At 41.6% G+C, this 25,100-nt stretch overlaps 1 protein-coding gene across 1 annotated transcript in view; it reads right to left on the bottom strand.

The window, feature by feature from the left end:
* Positions 1-25,100, bottom strand: part of RUFY1 (RUN and FYVE domain containing 1) — a 2,127,773-nt gene that overhangs the window by 133,479 nt on the left and 1,969,194 nt on the right. The window contains exon 16 of the mRNA XM_044069383.1: positions 24,837-24,885. Within this exon, the coding sequence (XP_043925318.1) occupies positions 24,837-24,885 (49 nt within the window). The remainder of the gene's footprint in view (positions 1-24,836; positions 24,886-25,100) is intronic.

Raw genomic sequence — 25,100 nt, 5'->3', positions numbered from 1 at the left:
TAAAAGGAAGTCACTGAGACAGTTTACCATAGGGGGAGTCTTATTACTCCCAGATTTGGAAGTGGAGGCCCCCCCACTGCTTAGACCTGTGTGTTCCCTGGTACTGAAACCTGGGGTTTTTGCTGTGTCTGGGTTTGGCTTGAGAAGACCTGGAAGGGGCTGTAAAGGACCAATTCTTAGAGGGCCACTGCCTACTAAATCTGGGAGGCTGAACTTGTAAGAAATCTTTAACAGTTTGCATAGATTTAGCTTTATCTTCCATCTTTTTAAGAACTTCCTCAGCCTTGTTGCCAAACAGGCAGTCCTGATTTAAGGGAGCATCCAACAATTTAGCTTTAACATGATCAGGCAAATATTGTTCCTTAAGCCAAGCATGCCTTCTGAGCACAAACCCAGTAACAGCAGCCCTGCAAGAGGCCTCTAATGAATCAAAACCACACTGCAAAGTATGTTTTCCAACTTGTTCAGCAGAATGCATCAAATCCTGTAATTCTTTATTTTCCACACAGTCAGGAATCAACATCATTTTCTGTTTAAGCGATCCAATAACATGTTGCTGATACTTTAACATATGAAACTGGCAGTTTACAGCCCTAATGGCCAAGGTTGCAGAAGTGTAAAACTTCTTACCCCATCTATCCAGCGCTCTGGAGTCTCTATCAGAGGGGGTAGGATTTTTAGCAGTAGAAGCCTTAATGCCCTTGGGCCCCTGTGAAATAGTCTTTGGATCTGCAATAGGATTTTTAAAAAGGAACTTGTGTGACTCAGGGACCCTGTAGTATCTGTCTGGTTTTCTGGGAGCAGGAGGCAAGGAATCAGGGGCCAAACTAGATTCCGAAAAAGCATCATCAACAATGTCTAGCACAGGTGGAATAGCTAAAGGCCTATGCTGAGGTAGGAGTAAGAAATCCCTAAGCCTCTTTTTTGAATCAGAAAATTCCTGGCTTTCCCAGTGGAAATGCTCCCTTAGAGTATGTAAGGTTTCCCCAAAAGAAAAATCCTCTGGAGGGGAAGCAGATGGAATGGGGAAGCAGAGGGAATGGAGTCCTCTGCATCAGAATCCTCATAAGTAGATAAGGACAAATCCAGATCATCAGAAGAATCAGAAAAAACAGAATCCTGGTCAGAAGATTCATAAACCACTTTGGTCCTAGGCCTCTTAGAAAGGGTGGATTGACTACCCCTGATTAGAGTTATTAGATCTTCAGCCATTCTTATCATTTCATTTTTAGGCATAGAGGCCTGAGCATGTGGCCTGGGCGTTGTTTTTTAGGCATGGTTCCAGATTTAGGCCTTAGAGAAGAAGGAGGCGTCGGATTAATATGCAAGTCCGTAGGCCTGAATACACCCTCAGAAGCCGGTGCTTGCACAGCGGCTCTGGACCCATCCAAGGTAGAGGCATCCGCGGGTTCCATAGTTGAAACATCTCGCAGCATACCGGACTCCGAATGGGTCTCAATAGAGGCCTGTGAATCAGAAGTAGCAGGTATTAGGGGCTGCGAAAGCGCCTCACTGAGTACTGGCGAACTGGTGACTGGCTTAGGAGAAGCGTCTTCGGCAGTTTTGAACCTCGGCGGCCTGTCTCTGTCTTTATCTTTGCATTTTTTCAGAACCCCGGTAGTCGGGTGGCTAACTGACTACATTTCTGGATAATTAAACTGAGAACTGAAATATTTAGAGGCGAAAATATACTGACGATGGATAGTGTGCTGATTAAATAAAGCACAAAACCGACAGCAAGGTACATCATGGTCAGGGCCTAGGCAAGGAATACAGTACGAATTAAAATCTTTATGAGGTATTTGCTTACCACAAGTAATGCAATTATTAAGTTTTACTGACATTGGTAAGGAGCAAGAAAAAGTTTCCCCAATGGGGTACTTAGTTTTAGTTGAAGACTTCGGTTCTGAAACTTGAAAATGAAAAATTTCAGGAGTCGGCCAACCAGCACTTGCGAACTGCTTCTGCTTTGAGCATCGCACAGCAAGAAATTCTGATGTAATGGCATTGGCTGCATGTTTTATACCCCTGATGACCTGACCTCATGGAAGAAGGGACAGCAACCGACGCAGGACCCAAGACTTTGTTAATCAGGCCGACTGAGGGCTACCTGCAAGCAGATAACCCAAATGTAATGACTGCAACAGTGAAACACGAAGAACATCTGAGATCCCAAGAAGGAGCTACCTATTTCCTAAGTGAAGTATGCAAAACCCCCTTCAGAAACTGTTTAACTTGAGGATTGTTAGAAAGGGGGGTTTAAGGGCAATGACTGACAAATGTACCTAGAAGAGTATGACAAACCACTGGACAGAAACTCACACTAATAATCAAGAAGCAGAGGCAAATGGGCCTGAAAAGGCTCCTGTTTTTTTGACTGTCGCCAATTAGAAATTTTTTCCACTTGACTTGCATGATTTTCTAGTAGCAGGCTTCATTGCCTCATTCAGTATCTGCTGCACATCCTCAGAAAAAAAATGCATAAAAGGTAAACGAAATTCTATCATCCAGACAGTTAGCTGAAGAGTTTCCAGACTGAGGCAGGTCAATCTCCCACTGTCTTGTGAGAGTAAATCTGGCCTGTGGGGAAGTTTGTGGTGATTGCCCTTGGCCAAATTAAAAAGGAGGAAGAGACACTGTTATCTTGGCCAGAAAGAAGTCATCACCACAATTTTTGGAGAGATCTTTGGGATCTTTAGAAGAATCTTATTAATCAATTGAAAGGGTAGAAAAATTATACAGGCACATTTCCATCTAGCGGAATGAGAATGCATCTGTTTTCCAGGCCTGACTGCAAGAAGTCTTGGAGAAAAGTTTCTTTAGATCTCTGTACTGAAGGGGGAAGCACATCTATCCGAGGTGTTCACCACAGTCTGATCAATTCTTGGAAGATACCATGCCATTTTCATGCATGCTGATCTACCTGGACTTGTTGAGCTTGCCTGCAATAAGGCTTCATCCTGAAGTATTGTATAAAGGAAGAAGAGAGATTAATCTGAATTGCTACCTCTCAGGTTATCATAGCCAGTCTGTAAAGAGGATAGAATATGGTACCTCACTTTCTGCTTATATACCACATCACTGTGGTGCAGTTTGTGTACACTAGAGTCATGTCTGCTCCCCAGGACCTCTGCAAGACCGTCAAAGCACTGATAAAAACAATCTCTGTGATATTTAAGTGCTTCTGTCCAACTAGAGGAGTTCTCAGAGTTGGTACATTTACTCCTTTTGAAACCACTCCCCTTGTGAGAGCTGAAGCATCTGTGGTGACTGACTAGAGGGAAGGGGGATTGGAAAGGGGACTGGAAGACATGGATCACATACTATCTGGTCTACCCACCATGCAGTCTCCGTCTTAACAAATTGCAGACCTGGAATATGAAAAGTCAAAGGGTGTAGATGCTGAGTTCCACTGTATTTTCCTCTGGTGTAATCAGGCAAAAAGCAACATGATATTTGATGACATGTACCTCAGAATCCAGAGAAAATTTCTTATTGGTGCCTGGTTTAGGCTGAAGAAACCTATGAAGAGCTGTTAGAACATCTGCACTTTGTTTAGAGGAAAAAAGGCTCTTCCTAAGGCATTGTCAAACAAACATTCCAGGTAAGCCATTCTATGAGATGGGATGGGAGAAGACTTCTGCAAATTGATTTAAAAGCTCAGACTGAGTAAAGGTTCCTGAATAGTTGCTAGAGATTCATGACAGCTGGAAAAAGAGCCTGGGTGCTGTCACTGACTCCCCAAATGATGTTAACATACTGCAAGAGGGTCTCGCAGCAACAAATGACTGGTGCCAAAGTCATGGCCGTAAGTTAAACGCAAAAAAATGTATTATACCATTCAGCAAAAACATGGCCCCCTACTGATTATCACATCAACTGCAACCTCCTAAGCACGCAACCTGTGTTGAGAGACCTGGGTACTCAGGTTGACAACAACCTCACATTCGACCATCAAGTAGCGAGTTATAAGAAAAGCCTTTTACTTGGTTCATCTCATACGTAAAGGGATTGCATCCAGAAAAAGGAGGTTATTACCTCTCTGTACTCCCTCATTAGGCCAATAATTGAGTATAACGTCCCGTTTGGTATGTACCTCTCCAAACACCTGCACGAAATGGAAAGGCCACAGAAATACCTCACAAAGAGAATCCATGGCCTCCAACACTTGTCCTATGCAGGCAGGCTCAAATCACTATCACTCTACTCAGTACCGTACAGATTGCTCAGAGGTGATCCGTGTCTCGCCTACAAGGCAATATCGGACCCTGCCCTACTAATATGCGACATCAACAAAACCTGCTGGAGAGACAGGTTTGTCTCACAGAGGCTGCCCCATCTCTGGAATAGACTTGCCATACATGTCAAACAGAGTACCTCGTTGACCCTCTTCAAGTGCAACCTTGATGAGTGGATGGGAAACCATAAATCTGTCCCAGGGGTTCCACCCGTGTCCCTCATTGACAGGGGCAACAGGTGCTGACTGAAGTTTCTTTTTGGGGGATAAACTCTTGGCTTGACTTGTAAGGGCCCCAGGGCCATTAGCCTAGTAACCCCCTAAGAGCCTATGAAAAGATAAGAGAATTCTGCAAATATGGACAAATCTAAATGCCTTGGAATCTGCAGGAAGCAATGACTGGAGCTAGATATTTTGTTAATACCCTTGCTGCAGTGTAGTCCAAAGAATAACACAGAGCACTGGCAATGCAAGACAAACAGGGCAAATATTAAAAACACATGAAATAGTTGGCAATTGGAATGTGATGATAGGTGTCCTTCAGAATAACTTTACCATAAAAGTTAGATGAGGAATCGGATGTGCACATACTTCTCAACATCTTAGAGCAAGACATCTGGACAAAGGCTTTAATAATGGGGGACAAAAAAACAAAAAATAGGGACCATTTTTAAATACTGCTCTTACAAACATGTAAAGCTGATAGATGAACAGGCTTTGCATTGAATTTTCTGAAGAGTATGAAGTCTGCAACTCAAATGTTTGCCATTACTTCCTTTCTTCAATCCTCACTTGACTTGCCAATGGTTTGCCAGAAAACCAAAATTTTATGAGGAAAAGACCAACAAAATATGAGGCAAAAATCTAGACATTTTGTAATAATCTGGACAGCTGAGAGGTATGGACGCGCAAGATACTGAACTGATAATATTTTCAAATTTGGAATCTTGACAAAACATTTAGAAAAGAAAGATCTAGCACTGACCTTCAGGATTCTTCTAGTTTGCTAAGAAGAAATATCCTTTGCATAGGAGATTCACAGTCACTGGTTTTAAGACTACTTGAGATATTATTTTGTGTCAAATGGAAGGAAAAAGAGAAAGACAAATCCTCTACCTTCTGCAAGTGGAAATCCCCTGAAAAGGGGGAAGGAATTCCCATTATCAAAAGTACTTCCACTGGATTACTGTCAGAACTCAAATATCTACGAATATCTGACGCCAAAAGGGAAGGTGAAGTCTCAGAGACATAGAAAAGTTCTCAGGTTGGGAGGGAAGGAGGGGGAGCCTGAACAGTGGAGAGAAGCATGCTGACTGGTAGGACTGTCCCTGATTTTTGGAAGCTTTTCCTTCCTTCCTTTATTGTGCCTTTCTACTGTTTTTTAGCCCCTAATTAATGTCTCCTTACTGTTTACACTGTGTTTTGGAAAAGAGGACTGAGAAGGAAGGAAAACTACTCTTTGGTATGAAAAAGGAAGGTTGAAAAATCTTAAGTCGCTCCTTGAATCAGTAATCCTTTGTCATCACACTTCTGAAACACCTCAGCCACAGAAGGGGCAAACGGATTCTTTATCTAAGGGAGAATTTAAAATCTCAGACTTAACACAGTCAGGAAGATTTTCAAAATGAAGCTAAGCAAGTCTCCTCAAAACTGAGCCACAAGCAGCAGCTCTAGAAGAAGAATCAACAGCACACTAAGTGCCTTTTAAAATATGCTTAGTCACCTGAGAAATAGCTGTCACAGAAACATTTAATCAGTTCTTTACCTCAGAAGAAAGACGGTTAACCATCAATACCTACATGTTCTCAAAGACACAAGTAAAAATTTTAATGTATGAATTTGGCAATTTAATACCCTGAAAGTTAAAGTACTACAAGAATGTTTTTTTTCTGAACTTATCTGATGCTTTCCATTCTTTTTCAGAAGGAATGGAGTTAGTAGCAGTAACCTGTTTAGCAGCACCAGGACAGATTTAGAAAGAGAAATGACTGCTGAATGTGATTTAGGAAAATAGATACTTGCGTGTCTGGGGCACCTTGTATAACTTGTCAGACTTCTTGTGAGCAGGACATTGACCACCAGAAAAACTGGACACAGTGAGCAAAACATTATTTAAGGCAGTTAATACAGGATGGATATGAGTAGCTTTAGGTATAAGCAGCTGTAACAAATCATAAAACATTTTCTGTGCCATAGGTATTTCATTTTGGTCAAACTGAAACACCTTTTTCATGTCAGATAAAATGTCAGTGAAAGAAATTTCTTCATCAGGGAAATCGGAAACTATACTGTTCTCAGAATCAGAATACTCAGACTGAGTAGAAATTCCTGAAATACACCCCTCCTCCTGCTATAATTGTTCTTCTGACTAAAAAATCCAGTCAGAATGACATGGAAAGTACAGCTGTGCAAGTAAACGTACCATAACAACAATAGTTGTCTGAAGAGCTATAGGAGTTATATCCTTCTAATGACAAGCTTCCAAAGTTTGAAGGGCATATTCCATGCACCCAAGTCTTTCAGAACATTTATGTCAATGAGAGAGACAGAGAGACTAAAACCTTGAAAAAGGTCAGTGCTAGGAAAACAATAATAATAATATATGTCCTCACTCTGGCAACAAAAACATACAAAAATAAGTGGGATGGAGGGAGACAGCAGCTACTTTATCAGTGATCATTCGAACATCTACTGTTATGGTAAGTTTAATTATGCACTTGTACTGTATTCATAATGTATAGACTAGTTTATACTAACTAGGAGGAGGAAAGATGAGTGTCCAGAAGCCTCCAGAGAATGGTCCTAGCAAAGCCTGTTTTTTTACGTGTCTCCTTGTCCTTGGACAGAGAGTCGCTCCTTTGTCTGGTTTCTTATGAGTTTGAGCCATAGCAACAGAAGCAGATGACTTGGAAGGTGGAAGGTCCCTGAAAATAAGTTTGTTCGTTCGATCAATAAAGGTCCGAGAATTAAATCCCACACATGTCACAATCTGTGTCCAGGCACGTAGGGCCCAAACAATGGACACATTCCCTGTGGGCATCACAATTTGGGATCTTATATCCACAGGAATCACACTTTTTGAAACAAGGTTTATTCAATATTTTGAAGTCAAACTGACTGACTCAAAAAAAAAAAAAAAAAACATCAACAAGTCACAAACTAATAAAAGTGACTATGGTAAGGAAAAATACCAGATGCAAGCAATTACAAGTAAGGTAAAGAAAAATATAGTAAGATATTTTTTTAATATACATGTAGAGAACAGTGAAAATAAGGAAGAAAAAACTACCAACTATGGTATTAAGGAGTACTCAGAAGAGTACAAGAAAAAAGCAGTTAGAAAAAAAAAAGAGTTATAGGGGTAACATGGGAGGTACTATAGAAAAAATAAAAAGGTATCTATAACACATTAAAGGACTACAGTCACCTTAACCCACAAGAAAAAGATATGATAAATGATATAGACTTAAGAACTCACAATCTGCATCTGTTTGCAATGGCGGCAAATGAGATTTGACGTATGCTAGGTTGGTGTGGCATCATAGGTATAGGGAGGAGCTCGAGAGTGCTAAGATCCTACATTCTGGAAGAAGCGGCAGAGTCAGATCTGAGTATTGGATCCAAACTCATCAGCTGAGGAATGAATGAAAATGACAATATCAGATCCTAAGGTTTAGACAGGCGGCATAGAATTTGTAAGATAACAGGTCAGTAAATGGACAAATATCCATGCACAAGACATTCAACTAGCAAGGACTCACCAAGTGTTTATTCTCACTGCAGCAGTGAGAAGGGAAAACCCATCCCAAGACCTGTGGCGGTTAAACTGCAAACTTATCAAACAGAAGGAGATGATCCTATCTAAATTATGGCTGCAGGGCAAAGCCATATACTCTGGCATCAGCAAGTATTTGTGGACAATGACTATTCTTGAAATTCGTGAAAAAGAGAAATACATTTATTCCAGTAATGAGAATGTATAAAGAAAAAGACAAATTTAAAGCTTGCTGCAGTGCTGTGTTTGCTGCCATTAGGTACCGGCTCAACTACTGCATTTTTCAAGATACCAGGCATATAACCACTGCCTAAGGTGGCCTGGAAAAGGTAAACTAGACACCTATACCATTTTACCATTTTTGATAGTGTTCCAGAAACAAAATAACCCATTAACATCATCTGGGTCTGCCGCAGCAGTATATTGTACTGCCTTCACTGTCACCTCAACAACATGTATTGCATTATTGGGGTGAAGAGCAGTCCTATCTTTCATCATCGTGCCTACACTAGTATGACATGTTAAGGAACAGTCAAAAAAAATGTTTGCAAAGGGACTTACAAGATGGCTGCACATTAAGTAACAGTTTAATTTCAGCTCTCCCAGTGTGAAAACAGAAACTCAGAAGAGAGAGAGATGGTAAACTCATATTTTTGGGTAAATTTCAGTAACTGGCTAGAAAGTGCACTGCATGGATACCAGCAAAAAAGAAATTCGGAGAACCTAAAAGAAAATCAATTACAAAAGGTAGGAAAAACACTGACTGGGAAGAATTCTGCAGCTCTTCAGTAAAAAGCAGTGCAAGCTCCAGCTTTAGTGCAAGGCATGACTTCCAGTAACCTAATGGAAAAAATAAATCAAATGTACTTACAGCTGAATAAATTAAACAAAACAATGAATGAGTATATCAGTTCAAATAACAAAAACCTGGAAAATGGAGGAATCTTTAAAAAGATGTTCAGATGAGGTGATAAAACTGCAAAAATCAGAGGTAGAAATGAAGAAAAGACTGGCTGAATTACTGGACACAGCATGTAGGGAAAAGCTGAGATTTTCTTCCTTACCTGAGAAGCTAGAAGGAGCAGACTGTATTAATTTCATGAAAGCACAAATAAGCAACTGGACTGGTATTCCACACCAAGAGTTGTTAATTGAAAGGGCACATCATGTGCACGTTCCAAACCTGACCATGAGAAAGCAACCTAGACATTTAATAGTAAAGATGCAATCCTACCAGCAGGAGTTGATTCTCTCAAAACTGTGGCAGAAGGACATCCTGCTTCTTGTTCTTCTGGTAATAAAGATTACAGAGAGAGAGAGAGACTGCCAGTGAAATCTTTTCCAGTGTTTCAACAGAAAATGCTTGAGAAACAGTAAAACAGCACAGGGGGTGACCAGAAGAACAGGGAGTATGTTGGAAATGAAGCACAGACTGGATTTGGGTGATAGAGGTGAAAAGGAATAAAACTAGCAACTTGGAAACTGACAAATAAATTTGGGATTACAAAGCATTAATAGTATTTGTGAAACATGACAGAACAAGCAAACCTGGAATCATTGGCTTTCTTGAATTTGCAAAACTTGTAGGGGACTCTAAAGCATATGCCCTACTTCATGCCATTAATGTCTGGAAGAACATTTTGTAGGGGGGAAGATGAAGGAAAGAGTTAACTAAGTGAAACAAAATTTTATTCTTAATAGTAGTATTTGTATCATCTGTATGCTATAAAATGAAGTGTTCTCAGTTATTTTCAAGTGTAATGGGGATACTAAAGTAAACAGGTGCCCCTGTTTTTTCTCCTTGTTCAGTTTTAAGAAATACAGGCACTGCAGCGAAAAGAAAAGTCTGGTCAAAAATGGGATACAAGAAAAATTGATGTGCTTTTTCACTCCTGCATAGGGGAATGACTGGATTAAGGCCCTGCTTGATCTGGTAACAAGTTTTAAGAGAAAGCAAATAAAAAAGAATACTGTCTAGCATATAAATGAGTGCTTGTAGAAGCAACTCTGTACCTGGTACTCATGTCTCCATGGAGACAATCTGATAAAGAGTAATAAAAACAGGATAACTATTTATTTCAATGGCTAGGAGATAATGTTTTCTGAAAGGACTCAAGTGTTTTCACAATCTGGGAGAGTAATAAGGATAAGACAAAATCAAACAGCAATTAATAGAAGCACAGACTGCACCATGCATCTTAGCATGCATAACATTCCTTTTAGGTTAGCCCAAGTCTGAGACTGTGGCTGTCAGTCTGGGACAATTGTTTCTAATGGGATAAAACGTCAACATTTGAAGATACATAGTCTCGTGTGTTAGTATTACGTTAATAGGTTTTAGGGGGTGTATTGGGGTGGATTTTTTGCAGGATGTCAATAAAGCAAAAATTTTGTAAGATGTGACATAGACTCAAATGGATATGACAAGAAACATCTAAAAGATGAAGCTGCTAAACATTAGTGTATGCACGTAACACAAAAGCTGGAACTAGGCACTTAACAAAACTGGTACACATAAAAAGTGGGAATAAAAACTTTTTAACATAATGACTATTTCTACATTATCTGTAAATGTTAAATATATACAAAAAAGCATAGAGAACTATATTAAAAATGTAGAGTGCAAATAGCTATGCTATATGAGACACATTTGGAAAGAACTGAACATGTGAATTTGATAAAGAACGGTTTTCAGGATGGTTATTCAGAAGAATACCTGGGAGAAAGGAAAAGAGAAGTACTTATATTAATTGCAAAGAGGAGCTCCAATAGTGGTAGAAAAGGATAAAAAAGGCAATAATGGTAGATTTGTAGCACTAAGGGGCTACTGGCAAGGGAGGAGGATTACACTGGCATGTATTTACCTTCACTTAAAACTGCTATAATGGAACTTAAGAAAATTCTGGGAGAAAAATCCAGCTTTCAGCAGGGAATATTACTTATAGGTAGTGACTGTAATTTCACTTGCAACAGTGAAGACATATCTGGGGGGGGGGGGGCAGAAAAGAAAATATAACAAAGGAGAGTAGATTTTTGAAGAAGTTTATGAAAATATATGGCATGAAAGATTTGAATTCAGTAGGAGGACTTCGGAGTGAATTTACATATTATTCTCAAACATACAAAAACTGGTCTGGACTCGACAGAATATATATATTTCACTGGAACATGTGCATTGAAATAAAAGTTTTGATATGGATCCAATAACTATTTCAGATCACACACCAATAACAACTAAAATAAAAATGCAGGGCAATGAAATAAAAATGATGTACTGGCGCTTTCCCACCTATCTGATGAAAAGAGAGGAATATGAGTAATGGGTAGTGGAAATTATTTGGGAGATGTTAGAGAAGATAGAAATTTCTTCTGAAAATATAGCTAGAGAGTGGGATAAAATTAAAGTAGAGTTTAAAAACAGGGTGGAAATGATAGAGAGAGAGATATGTTTAAGAAGTAATAATAATTACTTAGAGGGACTGACAAAGGTTAGCATTGCAGAATAGGGGGAATCTTAAAAAAACAAGAAGAGCACTTGCAGAATGCTCAATAATGAGTTTAGAAAGATTGCTGTTAATCAACGGCACAGTGGTGCAGCAGTAACATTGTCGCCTCACAGCAAGAGTTTCTCTGGTTCGATTCTCGGCTGGGGTGCCTTCCGTCTGGAGTCTGCATGGCCTCCCCTGCATTTGTGTGGGTTTCCTCCGGGTGCTCTGGTTTCCTCCCACGTTACAAAGGCGTGCTCCTGGAGCATATCTCCCCGGGCCTCCACTGAAAATTGGCTTTGTTCCAAGTTGGACTTTCCCGGTTAACAAATGTTAAATTAAAATAGATAAATAAAACTGCTTTTTGAGAACTCCACAGCACAAAACCTTTTAGCACAATGACTCATGCAACAGAAAGTAGAAAGGGTTGTTGCCAAGCTTAGGGAGCCTATAACAAGGAAGATAACGAGATCCTGTAGAGATACTAGAAATATTTCAAAATTTTTATTAAAGTTTGTATACACCAGAGAAATATGGAAATCAAAAAAAGGTACAGATGGAAATGTTTATGGAAAAATTAAATATGCCAAGGTTAGAGGTAGATGAGGTTCAATTACTAATAGGATAGGAGGAGATGAGATAAAACTTGTGATATATAACCAATCCACAGTTAAGTCCCCAGGAATAAATGGCAGTCCAGTGTATGCTTGGAAACTAGGAGGGAAAAAATGATGAAGATCTGGAAGGTTTTGTTCAACGGTATTTTAAGAGCAGGAGAAGCACCAACATCCTGGAAGAAAGTAGTGATGGCTGTAATACATAAAGAGGTTAAACACCCATTAGAGTCAGCTCCTCTCTGATAATTTCTGTTTGAGCAGAGGAAACAAACAGAGGTATCCTCTTTCCCCTTTGTTATTTGCATTACACTTAGAACCACTGGCATAGAAAATAAGAGACTCAGAAATCCAAGGATATTGGTATGTTAGTCATGAAAAGCTGGCTCTATTTGTGGATGATATTATTTTATACCAGATAAAACTAGAAAAGGACATTACAATGTTGTGGAACACTTTGAGAGACAGTTTCATATCTTTTCGGGATATGAAATTAATGAAGCTAAAACAAAGGCAATAGCAGTACAATGTGTACCCACACAAGAACTGATTCAGCAATATCCATATTTATGGGGACATAACAAAATTAAGTATTTAGGAGTATGGATTCAAAATGATTCTGGTGTGGCAGCCAAGGAAATGTGGGAAGAGGCTAAACAAAAGACAACAGAAAAACTGAGAAAATGGAAGCTCTATTATATGGATATGGATAGTAAGATACAAGCAGTCAAAATGTTTTTAGTCTGTTTAGTCTTTTACACAGGTCAGGCATATTTTTTATCAACCAGAGGAGAAGTTGTGGATATCATTTAATAAAGAGTTGAAGGATTTCATCTGGGAGGGGAATATGGCAAGAGCCAAGTGGGATAGAGCTGATTCTTCCAAGAGAACAGGGTGGATTGGAATTACCTGATATGAAGGGGTATTTCAGAGCAAAACAGTTAAGGCTCCTATACATAGCACAAGTAGAAAACTATAACTCAAAGTGGAAATGGATGACGATGAAACAGGAGGAGCTCAAGAACGACGGAGAGACTGGGATTTTAGATGCAGACCTTTAAGGAGAATAACAATAATCATATATTCATAAAGTAGTAGAAAGTATTCTAAGAACTAAATGAACATGGGAATGGAGAAAGGGGATGCTGCTGATAGAGATGACTGCAATTAGAGATACAGACAACAATATGCAGGGGGGTCTGGAATTTATTGCAGAAACCTGGCAAAGTAACCAATGTATTGGGAGCAAATGACTAGAGAGAGAAAGGTAATAGAATGGGAAGACCTTAGGAAATTATTTGGGCTGCAGGTTAGAGATTGCCTTCTCTATCAAGGGCTTATATTAGAGTATAGGCAAAGAAATAGGGGGTTCCTAAATGAAAGGTGAGCACTGGTAGAGTTTTTATTCAAATCTAAAATAGAAACTGCTGTTAAAAAAGGAATAGTTAGTGCAGCATATACATTTTTGCATGATAACTATAAGAATCAATCAGAGGAGGTTAGAAAGGATTGAGAAGAGAGACTGGAAAAGCAATCCACAAAGAAACAATGGGAGGATATAGGTATGTCACCCAAATATGCAACAAAATCTAGAAGAGTTAGAATTTTTGCTTGAAAATGTTTACACAGATATTTTTATACCCCAAGTAGACTCCAAAGAATTTTTTCTCAGGTGGACACAAATGTTGGATGTGTGATGGGGGAAGAAAGAGATAACTGGGGACATATTTTCTGGGAGTGTAAGGAGTTGGCAGACTTTAAAGATTCCCTGTTGACTGCTCTGTTAGAGATGCTGGGTGAGCAAATTAGTGTAACCTGGGAAATTAATTTTCTGAGCTATGATACAGAGTTGGAATTGCCTAGCCATAATAAGACCTTGCTGTGTCTAATTATGGTGGCTGCCAAAAAAGCCATTACTAGAAAATGGAAATCAATGTCTAAACCAACTGTACTAGAAGTAGTGGATATAGTAACAGAGATAAAAAATGGAACTGGGATATTTAGAAAAGGGTAGGATCAAATTACATAGGAAAAAATGGGCATTGTGGGAACAATACATACAGGGGAGGAATGAAGTTTAAAAGATATGACCTGAATGAGCTACGTAATGTTTGACTGACGATGATTGGGTAGACTATAGTTGTTGTATAATGTTTGCAGCTAGGATTATGTCACTACGGTTTGTGAAAAAATGCCTGCAACTGGGATTATGTCACTATGGTTTGTTTTCATTTGTGTAAATGTATGATTGCCTATGCCATAAGTGATAATTTAAAAATATGCAAACCACAACTGAAATGGTGACTCAACCCTCTCAGTCTCACTCTGGGCAGTCTCATTTAAACACCCGCTCCTCTAGTGGCTGTCACCATGGATGCCTTTGCTCATGGATGAGGAACTATGAAGGGCAGACGTCCCATGGTGCAAGGTCTTTGCTGAAGGAAAATCTGTATAGCCATCAGTATTTGGAGATGAGGGTAGTGGTATCCATGCTGTAGGCTTTCAGGACTCTCTGCTGTGGTGCAGTAGCAATTCAGTAAGACAACACGGAGTACCTAAGTAAGTGGGGAGGAACTCATTGCCAATCATACTGACAACAACATGGCTGTGGAATGATGCATAAATAAGCAGGGAGGACTTAATTCTTACCCCACTCCCATGTCAACAGGTGATGAGGAAAAAGAAATGGGCTACATCAACAGGTCACTTTCTGACAGTCACCACATTTCCCAGGAGGTCAAGTCTCTAGTAGATAGACTACATAGCTGTTTACCATACAACAGTGCTCAAGCTTCTTTTTTATCTGCATGTCAGTAACATCTTGAAAAATCAAGAACCTTCTCAAACTTTATTAGAAGCTCCTCAAAATGCTCCTTCTCTGGACAACAGTCCTCACACTGTCTGGAATTTGGGGTCAGCAAAGAATGTTTTTCTAAAAAAAAAAAAAAAAAAAAGAAGTTGAGGACTCGCTCATTTTTTCCTCATGGAAAAGACATTCTTCTGACTCATTTTTTCCTCCTTAGAAAAGGGAATGAAAAACTTCTCTATCCTTGCTTTAGTCAAAATGAGGGAGGTAGTTTTATTAGGCCTTAGAGTGAAGAATGAAAGAGGGGTACTTTAGGGTGTAACTTATCTTCCTTTAAAAAGGTTCTGGTGTTACTTGTGAGAGACAGCGGACAACATTTAAAGGACTATGACATTTATAGTAATTCCATCAGGAAATGGGATCTGGATGACTTTTATGGTTTTGCTATTAAAATATTCACCAAATAAACTTCAAAATGCAGACAGAGTCCAGGAGTGATGTGTATACTTTAAAATCTTTAGCCTCTAAAATGTTATCAGAATCACATCCTCTTAAATCCAGGCTAATATGGTCAACTATTTTAAACAGAATCTTGTTGAAGTTTACACAAATTGTGCTGTGTTTAAACAAAACATTGTTCATAGTTTTCTTTTTAATGCTATAGATGTGCTCATGAATAGCGTGGCAGACCTATGTGTGGTCTTACAGACCGTCTCACAGCTGGCACATTTTGCTACTTAAATAACATTCACACTCTTGCAGGTATATTGGATTTTTTGCTCCAAAAATTCTGCTTATATATATATATATTTTTTTATTTATTTTTTATTTAACTTTTAGTTATGTACTTACCATAACTTCGGATGTATGGGATCCATCTCGCCTACATTCACAACATATGGGGTTCGGAGCCGATCCATCGGCTCCGACTCGGCAACTAATACACTAGCACGAAGTCTCTCATTGGCTGGGCTACTCCCTATCCCAGGATGCACTACACCTGCTTCCCCAGATCTTGTTTGTTCGCTTTCATACACCCATGCAAACACAGAAAAACTAGTAGTCACTATAACCAACTAAAGTTCTTCAAGAAAGATCTCCAAGAAAAAAAGAGACTACAGCTCCTCTAAATCCGAATGGAAGGGGGAAGGAGGGTGGGTACTTATGAATGTAGATGGATCCCATACATCCGAAGTTATGGTAAGTACATAACTAAAAGATGTAATGGGATCCTATCTCGCCTACATTCACAACATATGGGACAGCGTCCCTAGCACCTACATCCCAGGTGGCTCATTGGAACACACTCCTGAGAACTGTGGAACCAAAGGAAGCTCTGCCTCGAGAAACCACATCCAATTTGTAATGAGAAATGAAAGTGTGCGGAGAAGTCCAGGTTGCCGCAGCACAAATATTATCTATTGATAACTTGGAGTGAAAAGCTACGGAAGTAGCCATTGCCCTGGTAGAATGAGCCTTGACTGGAAAGGGAAGGTCTTTGTTAGCCTGTGAATAAATAAAAATGATACAATCTTTAATCCATTTAGATATGGAGGTTTTTGTTACTGGTTGACCCAATTTGTTCACTGCAAAGGAAACAAACAATTGATTTGATTTCTGCGTTTGAGCGGTTCTATTCAAATAAAAACGCAGTTGTCTATGTACGTCCAATTGATGCAAAGTATATTCTGCGTTATTAGAGAATTCTGGGAAAAAGACAGGGAGTTCTATAGTTTGCTGCATACAGAAAGAGGAGGCCACTTTTGGTATAAATGCAGGGTTTAATTTCAATGAAACTCTATGCTTGTGAAAAATCAAATAGGGAGGATCAGAACAAAGAGCTTGAAGTTCTGAAACTCGCCTAGCAGATGTTATGGCTACTAAAAGGCCGCTTTCCAAGACAGAAATTTTAAATCACAAGTAGCAGCTGGTTCGAAAGGACGGGCAGTTAGGGCAGCAAGAACCATATTCAAATCCCAAGGGGACAGGATGAGATAAAGGAGGCCTAAGGAGCCAAGCCCCTTTAAGGAAAGCCTTACAAAGTTTGTGAGACATCAATGAAGGTTCAAAAGAAGCATGAAAATTAGAGATCGCCGCTAACTGAACCTTAATGGTAGAAACTGAAGAACCCGACTGAAAAGGGAGGCCAGAAAATTCAGAACCTCCGATACTGGTGCAGTGAGAGGATCTATACCCGTTCTTGAGCCCAGAAGGCAAACCTTTTCCATTTACTGGAATAAAGTTTGATGGTGGAAGGTTTATGAGAAGAAGACAGTATGTGGACCACGTCCAGCGAGAGAGCATTGTCTCGGACTAAGGATGGAAGTGGAGTAACCATGCTGCCAACTTCAGGGACCTGAGAGACGGATGAAGCCGCCCTGACTGATGAGTCAACAGGTCTGGCACCGGATCCAGAAACCATGGACCTTCTATCGCATGCCTCTGTAGGAAAGGAAACCAAACTTGACGAGGCCAGTGCGGGGCAATCAAAATCATCTCGCTCTCCATGTAAATGGCCTTCTGTATCACCCTCGGTAGAAGGCGGAACGGAGGGAAGGCGAGAGAAGACCGGGGCCAAATGTGAGTCAGAGCGTCCCTGGGAATCTGTCCCTGAGAAGGAAACAGTGTGAAGAACTCTCTGCATTTCGCATTGTGAGGGCTGGCAAACAGGTCGCAGCAAGGAAGACCCCATCTGTCAAGATTTTCGCAGCTATACCCTGGTTGAGGGACCACTCGTGGGGTAAAAGAATGGTCCTGCTTAATCTGTCCGCAATCACACTGGACTTCCCCGGTATGTGCATTGCCATTAGAAAGCGGTTGGTAGCTACCGCCCAGTGCCAAAGTCTCATGGCTTCTCTGCATAGTGGGTAAGACCTGGTTCCACCTTGCTTGTTTATGTACCACACCACCGACATGTTGTCGGATAGGATAGTAATCGGGCCCTGTGGGAGAGCGTGATGGAGAGCTTGGAGTACCAATAGTACCGCTCTCATCTCCAGGACATTGATATGCAAATGCGTTTCCTGGATCTGCCATGTGCCTTGGACCGACCTGTCCAGGTAATGACCCCCCCACCCTACCTGGGAGGCGTCCGTAGTCACAGTGGCAACGGGACGTTGAGGTATAAAGGGTCGCCCCTGGTCGAGATTTGATTGGAGGAGCCACCAATGCAGATCTCGACGGCAACTTTCCATGATTATGATTAAGTGGTTCAAGGGAAGTTCCTGATAAGACCATTGAACCGACAGTAGCCATTGTAAAATTCGCATGTCTAGTCTGGCCAAGGGAACTAAAAGTATGGTCGACGCCATCGAGCCCAACAGTTGTAGGATCCGATGGGCCGGGGCTCTTTGTAGGGGGAGACAGGATTTGACTTGATCTTGTAAGACCTGAATTCTTGCTGCCGGTAAAAAGGCGCGCATTCTTTTTGTGTCTAAGTCTGCGCCTATGAAAGTAATACGCTGAGATGGCTGTAGTACAGATTTTTGCAAATTGAACGTGATCCCCAAGAAACGGCCCAAGGTGAACGTGGCTCTGAGCGCTTGGAGTAGTAGATGCTTGGAGGTGGCAGTAAGGAGCCAGTCGTCTAGATAAGGAAACACCTGGAATCCCAGACTTCTCAGGTGAGCAGTTACCACTGCCAGACACTTGGTGAACACCCTGGGGGCTGTGGTGAGACCAAAGGGCAGTGCTCGGAATTGGAAATGACTGACTCCGAGGCGGAAGCGTAGATATCTCCTGGACTCTTGAGCTATGGGAATGTGATAGTAAGCGTCCTGGAGATCTATGGAGCACATCCATGCATCTTTTTCCAGCAAAGGAAGAATAGATTGAAGAGTGACCATTCGGAATTTGGACTTCTTTTTGAAACGATTCAATGAACTGAGGTCCAAAATGGGCCTGAAGTCCCCTGCCTTTTTTGGTACCAAAAATAATTTTGAGTAAGTTCCTGATCCGATCTGGTCGATGGGGACAGGCTGGATGGCTCTTTTTTCTAGCAGCTTTGAAACCTCTAATGCTGCCTGATCCCGCTGACTGGGTGGTACGTCCGGGATTTCCCTTAAAGAAGGGGGGGGTTTGTTGAAAGGGATGATATATCCTCCGGTAATAATGCGAAGCACCCACTGATCGCTTGTTATGGATTCCCAAGCTTGTGGGTGTGCCGCAAAGCGACCCCCGACTGGCTCCGGAGTTGCACAGTCGGGCAACAACTCAGGAACGCTGGTTGTATGAAGAACCACGAAAGGAATCGCGGTCTCCAGAGTTACGGGGGCCTCTGCCACCTCTGGGGCGGCGTCTTCCAAAATTCCCCCCCCCCCTGCCTCTGGAGGGGGAATCACTGGGTGGAGTAGGGAAAGACTTCTGAGATTTTCTAAACCACATTTTCCCTCCTCTCCCAGCCTTGGGGTAAGGCCTAGAAGGAGCGGAAAATCGGGCCCCAACGGCAGTCAAAGTCTTGCCCTCCTGCTCGCACCGAGTTAGTGTGTCCTTCACCTTGGGTCCAAACAAAGATGACCCATCAAAGGGGGCGTCGGCGAAGGAAGACTTGAAGGCCTCCGCGAATGAACACAAGCGTAACCAGGCTTGTCTCCTGAGGGCAACGCCTGTTCCCGCTGCTACTCGCCTTCGGCTGCATATGAAATGAGCCTCATGGACGAGTTAACAATAGAAAAGAGGGTAGTCATCTGTGCCAACAGTCGGGCCAGCGCCTCAGGTAGGTTACCAACAAGAGAGTCATTTAGCTCTTTGAGAAGATCCCTTTGGAGCCTCGTAAAATGACATAAGTAGTTCAGCGACCGTAAGGCAAAGGCCGCTGAAGAGAGGGTACGCTTCCCGTACCTATCCATGCTCCTAGAATCCTTATTAGGAGGATGAATAGACGTCGAAGCCTCTGCCACGTCCTGCTGTGTGGCAGAAGCCACCACCAAAGCATCTACAGGCACACCCTTTGTGAGAAACTCCTTCTGGGGGCTGACAAATGTATTGGGCCTCGCAGGCACCGGTTCCACAGAATCAGGGTGTTCCCACGCTTCGAGAAACCAAATCAAGGAGTTCATCAAGGGTGGAGACACCCAGGAGGCGGAAGGCTGGGCCCCAAAGGCCTTGAGGAAGACTGACTCCTCAGCTGAAGGGGTTTTGGCTTGCCAGTCACCTCTCTGTCTCAGAATCTCCAAGATATCTGAGAAGGAGATATCATCCGAAGATGATTTGGGGACCCTTCTGCGTCATCGAGGTCAGTATCCGATGTAACAGACTCATCTTGGGAGTCTACGTGCTTCCTCTTACACAATTTCTTCCGTGGGGTTCGTCCGAAGCAGTTTCGGACGGACCACCCGAAGAAGGGAACCCCGATGGGGGTATCCTCAGGCCCTGGGGCCCGCTGCCGGGGCTGCAACACAACAGAGGCACCAGTCTCCAAATCTAGGGACGGTGAGGTAGAATCTTGCTGAACCGGCAAAGGCATGGCCAGCGCTCCTCATGGCCTCAAAGGCCGGACCTCTAGAATCCAAGGAGGTCACTGGTCTAGGGGCCACGATGGCACTGGGAATTCCAGCAGCCGATGCTCCGAGAGGAAGACTAGGCAATCAAGCACCCAGCCCCAAAGTGTTCCCTCGGCCCGGCTGAAGAGGTCGAGTACCAAACCCTGAACCGGAGGACAGGGTAGGAAGCACAGTCGTAACCGAGAGACCTCAAGGGGTCTCTGCTCCGACCGTATGGCTCCGCTTTGCTCCACCACCACCGACTCCAACGGCTCCGAGGAGGTTGGAGGAGGAATCGAATGTGTTGGAGGGGGGATCGGCTCCGAAGCTAACTGTGCTGGAGCCGAGACCAATTTAGTAAACACTGGAGATTGGAATAGCCTCTGTAAAACCCTATCCAGGTCCGAATCTGAAAGTCTCGATGATTTAGAGGAGGTAGACAATCGAGAAGACTTTCCTCTCGGCCCGAGAGAAGGGGACCGGCTCAAACGGCTCCAATGCTATCGGCGCCGACTCCACCACCGCATGGACCACCATCGGCACCGAAGGAGCCTTCTTCGAGCCGAGGGGAAGAGTCTGAGCTGCACACTTCCACCGCCTCCGAAGCCATTGGAACCGATGGAGGTGATTCACCTCTCGATACTCCAACTTGCGGCCCAAGGCAATGGAGCCGAGGTAGGAGGTATCGAGGCAGACTTCGACCCTCGGCCCCAAGTCAGTGGAGCCGAGGAAGAAGAGGTCAATTTTGTCTTTTAGAAGTCGGCTCGACGGACTTGTCGGAGCCGACGATCTTTTCTTTGGAAGCAACAGGAAGATCTAAGGCTTCCTCAAAAGAAGGCTTGATAAGCCCTTTCAATATTAATTTGTTCTTGCGTTCTTGAAGAACTCTAGATGAGAACGCATGACAGACGCTACAAGTCTCTTGCAGATGTTTCGCCCCAAACAATAAACACATACTGAATGACTGTCTGTAATGGACATTTTATATTTGCACCGAGTGCATTTTTTAAAACCTGACTTTTGTTCCTTAGACATGATACAGGCCACAACAAGTACAAACTCTAAGGAAATACTACTCTACCACAACAAGTATAGCACTATACACAAAAAGCGCCAACTGAAAAGCGCGAGACACACTGGCGCGAGTACTGGTGAAGTTTACCTCACAACAATTTAAACAAGTTAAACGGCCCAAAGCCCTCTAATTTAAACGGGCTTTGCCCGAAAAACAACTAACCACCAGTTAATAAGAAACAATTAGCAGTCAAAGGTAGGGCAAAGGCCCTCTAACTTAAACGGGCCTTGCCCGACTGAACAAATTAAATTTCTGGAAACAAGCACTCAACAAAAAACAATCAGAAATAGCAAGAAATAGCTGTTAAAACAGCTGTTTGGTTAATATGGACAAAAATTCCCTAGGTCAAGGACCAATAAGGTAAAAATAACCACTTAGCTCCAGCCAAGTCGAGACCATGTCCAGCTTGTTAAGCGGCAAACGAGATCTGGGGAAGCAGGTGTAGTGCATCCTGGGATAGGGAGTAGCCCAGCCAATGAGAGACTTCGTGCTAGTGTATTAGTTGCCGAGTCGGAGCCGATGGATCGGCTCCGAACCCCATATGTTGTGAATGTAGGCGAGATAGGATCCCATTACATCATTTGTTAACCGGGAAAATCCGACTTGGAACAAAGCCAATTTTCAGCAGAGGCCTGGGGAGAAAGGCTCCAGATGCACGTCTTTGTAATGCAAATATGCACCAGGTTTAAGAATTCAGCCTGCAAAATAACATCTTTTGGAAAGACACACAACCCAGCACTTTTTCTTCATTGACAATACACCCCTAAGAGTAGACAGTATAGTCAGGGATTTCGTAATGCATATAAACAGTGATCTGGCATTTGACCAACATGCGTCTACTGTAGTGAGGAAATCCTTTTGTCTTGCACAACTTATAAGCATCGGTACAGATCTTGATCTAAACATGTCATTGGTCCACTGTTCTCTGCTCTCATAATGTATCTGGCCAGACATATGCAACAACTGGAGTATCCACAGAGATTCCTCAGAAAAAGAACACATGGTGTGGAAAACAAATCCTATAGAGACTGCCTCGAAGCCTTGTCTTTATATTCAGACTCCTACAGGCTGCTGAGAGAAGGCTGATACTGGACCTACAAAGCATCCTCTAATCCAGCCCTAATGTACCTGTTGCATACCTGTAAAACAAATAGCATCAGAAGCATCCAGGGATCTAAACCTTGTCTGCAACATAAACAGGACATGCTGGATGGATATGTATGTGTCTCAGTGGCTCCCCCTTCTCTGAAATAGGCTTCCCATCCATGTTGAGCAGAGTTCATCCCTGCACTTAGCAAAACTTGGATCAGTGGATGGGGATCTGAAAAATACCCCTGGTCTGGCACCTAAGTCTATAAGACAGAAGAAACCCGTAAATGCTCAACCACCCATGCCCCCAAGTATACATACCCCCATAAAACCTTTGGGAACAAATACTTATCAAATTTTATTAGGAAGCATGGCTAGGCTTAAAAAGGTCCCTTGGGTTGATAGCCCTGTATTCTACTATGAGACTATGATCTACGTACCAACACCATTTACGCAATCAACATATGTACGTCCCCAGCAGTTTGTTCAGTTCAAACCTCAGTACAGGTGGTATTGTCTTTCACTAGCATTTTTTTTAAATTCTTGTTTCTCCTAAATACAAAACGATTTCAACAGCAAAAAGGAGAGAGCACCACAGCTACAGCAGGTCTTTGTAATAATTATTATTATCCTGCACCAGATATTTTATATTTTGAATTGTACCATGACCTTTAAACAGTCATTGATACAAATGTTTTTACATTACGTTCCTTAAGAAACTCACCAGTGGTTGAATCAAGCTTAATTGATTGATGAATTTATTGCTTAACTGCTTGATTGCTTATGTATGAGTATAAATGTAGGTGATTTTATGTTGTGTATTCATTGAAGTCGGGAAAGCACTTACTACTGAATTAAAATTTGTATTACAAAGACTTGCTCTAGCTGTGGTGCTCTCTCCTTTTTGCTGTTGATATTGTACTGATTTACTGAGGAGAGCTTTACACACCTCAACGTAGTGTGCTGTTCCTAAATACAAAACTAGTTGAGGACCCTACCACCTCAGCAAGATCAGGATTACTTAAGACAATCTTCCAGTTATTTTTAAGAACCCCCAACAACTCCATGTGCGGTCAATGGTCAATGCTTCTACCTTTAGTGCTACTACAATTAATATGACTTGTACACTGTAATATCTTATTTTCTATTCATTCTTTGCATGTTTAACAACAACTTTTACCATCAGATAATGGAGACAGTGATGGCAGCTAATGTTTGCAAATTGTTTTTTTGGTACTGTGGAAGAATGGATTTTTATAGAAATCTCAATTGTTTTTGCATGTTGTTATTACATAAGATATACCGATGATTTGTTTTTATTTGGAGAGGATATCCCTTACTGTTTCATTCCTTTTTACTTATCAGCAGTTTAGCTTATTTACACTTCATATGCAGCACTAAAGGCTTGTGCATCATTTTTAAACACTACCATCACTATGAATGTGAATAAAAATGACAGCAAGTTGTATGGAAGAACTACCTTTGTAAATAATGATTTACATATTTATAGTCAGCATTCTGCCTGCATGAAATTTAATAAAGCAAGGGGGCAACTGGGCAAGATTTGAGAATATGCACTGAAAGGTCAGTGTTTGTTTTAAAAAAACTGCATTTCCTGGTAGACTTGTTTGTGGATTGTGGAAATAAGGAGAAATTCCTTAATATACTTCAGATCTTCTCAAAATGGGGCCCTATGACCACTGACAGTACAGGGATTGTTATGGTTTGTAAAAATAACGAAGTGTATCTTAAGTAATCCAGATCTTACTGAGGTGGTACAGCCCTCACCTAATTTTGTATTTATGAAAAAAATGAATCTAAACAATTTGTTAGAGAAAGACAACATCTGTACAGAGGTCCAGATGAATGAATCACTGGGAACATATCCAGGAGATTTCGTAAATGGTGATGGGTACACAGTTACCAGCCCAGTGTTAAACGATGTATATAAACAGAACCTTTAGGACTAAGAGGCATTACACCTGAAAGAGTGTGAATGTTGCTTACGTGGCAAAATGTGCCAGCTGTGAGAGCTACTATATTAGTAAAACCATTTGGAGGCTCTTGTAGCATACTCAATAGCACATTCATGCATTAAAATGGAAATGTGAAAAATATTTTAAGACATAGCACAATCTGTACAGATTTCAACAATTCTCTTTTCATATAGTTGACCATGTTAGCCTGGATTCAAGAGGATGTGATTCTGATAAACTTTTAGAATCTCATAAATACTCATAAAATGTTATCATCTTACAATGATTATCAAACATACCTTTAATACTTTGTTTACTTCTTTGATATCCTCCATTTTCAGTTTGGATCTAAAAAAAAGGGGAGGTTATTAATTATAAGAAACATAATGTAACCTGATTTATTTATTTTTATTTATTTTATTTAACATTTGTTGACTGGGAAAGTCCGACTAGGTTCCACAGATCCTGTTTTCAGCGGAGGCCCGGGGAGAAATGCTCCAGAAGCATGTCTTTAGAATGTGGGAGGAAACCGGAGTACCCGGAGGAAACCCACGCGAATGCAG

The sequence above is a fragment of the Protopterus annectens genome, chromosome 4.part0, assembly GCF_019279795.1.
Source record: "Protopterus annectens isolate FY-2018-M chromosome 4.part0, PAN1.0, whole genome shotgun sequence".
Classification (NCBI taxonomy): domain Eukaryota; kingdom Metazoa; phylum Chordata; order Ceratodontiformes; family Protopteridae; genus Protopterus; species Protopterus annectens.
The sequence above is the reverse complement of the archived record's forward strand: the minus strand, read 5'-3'. Positions and strand labels throughout refer to the sequence as shown.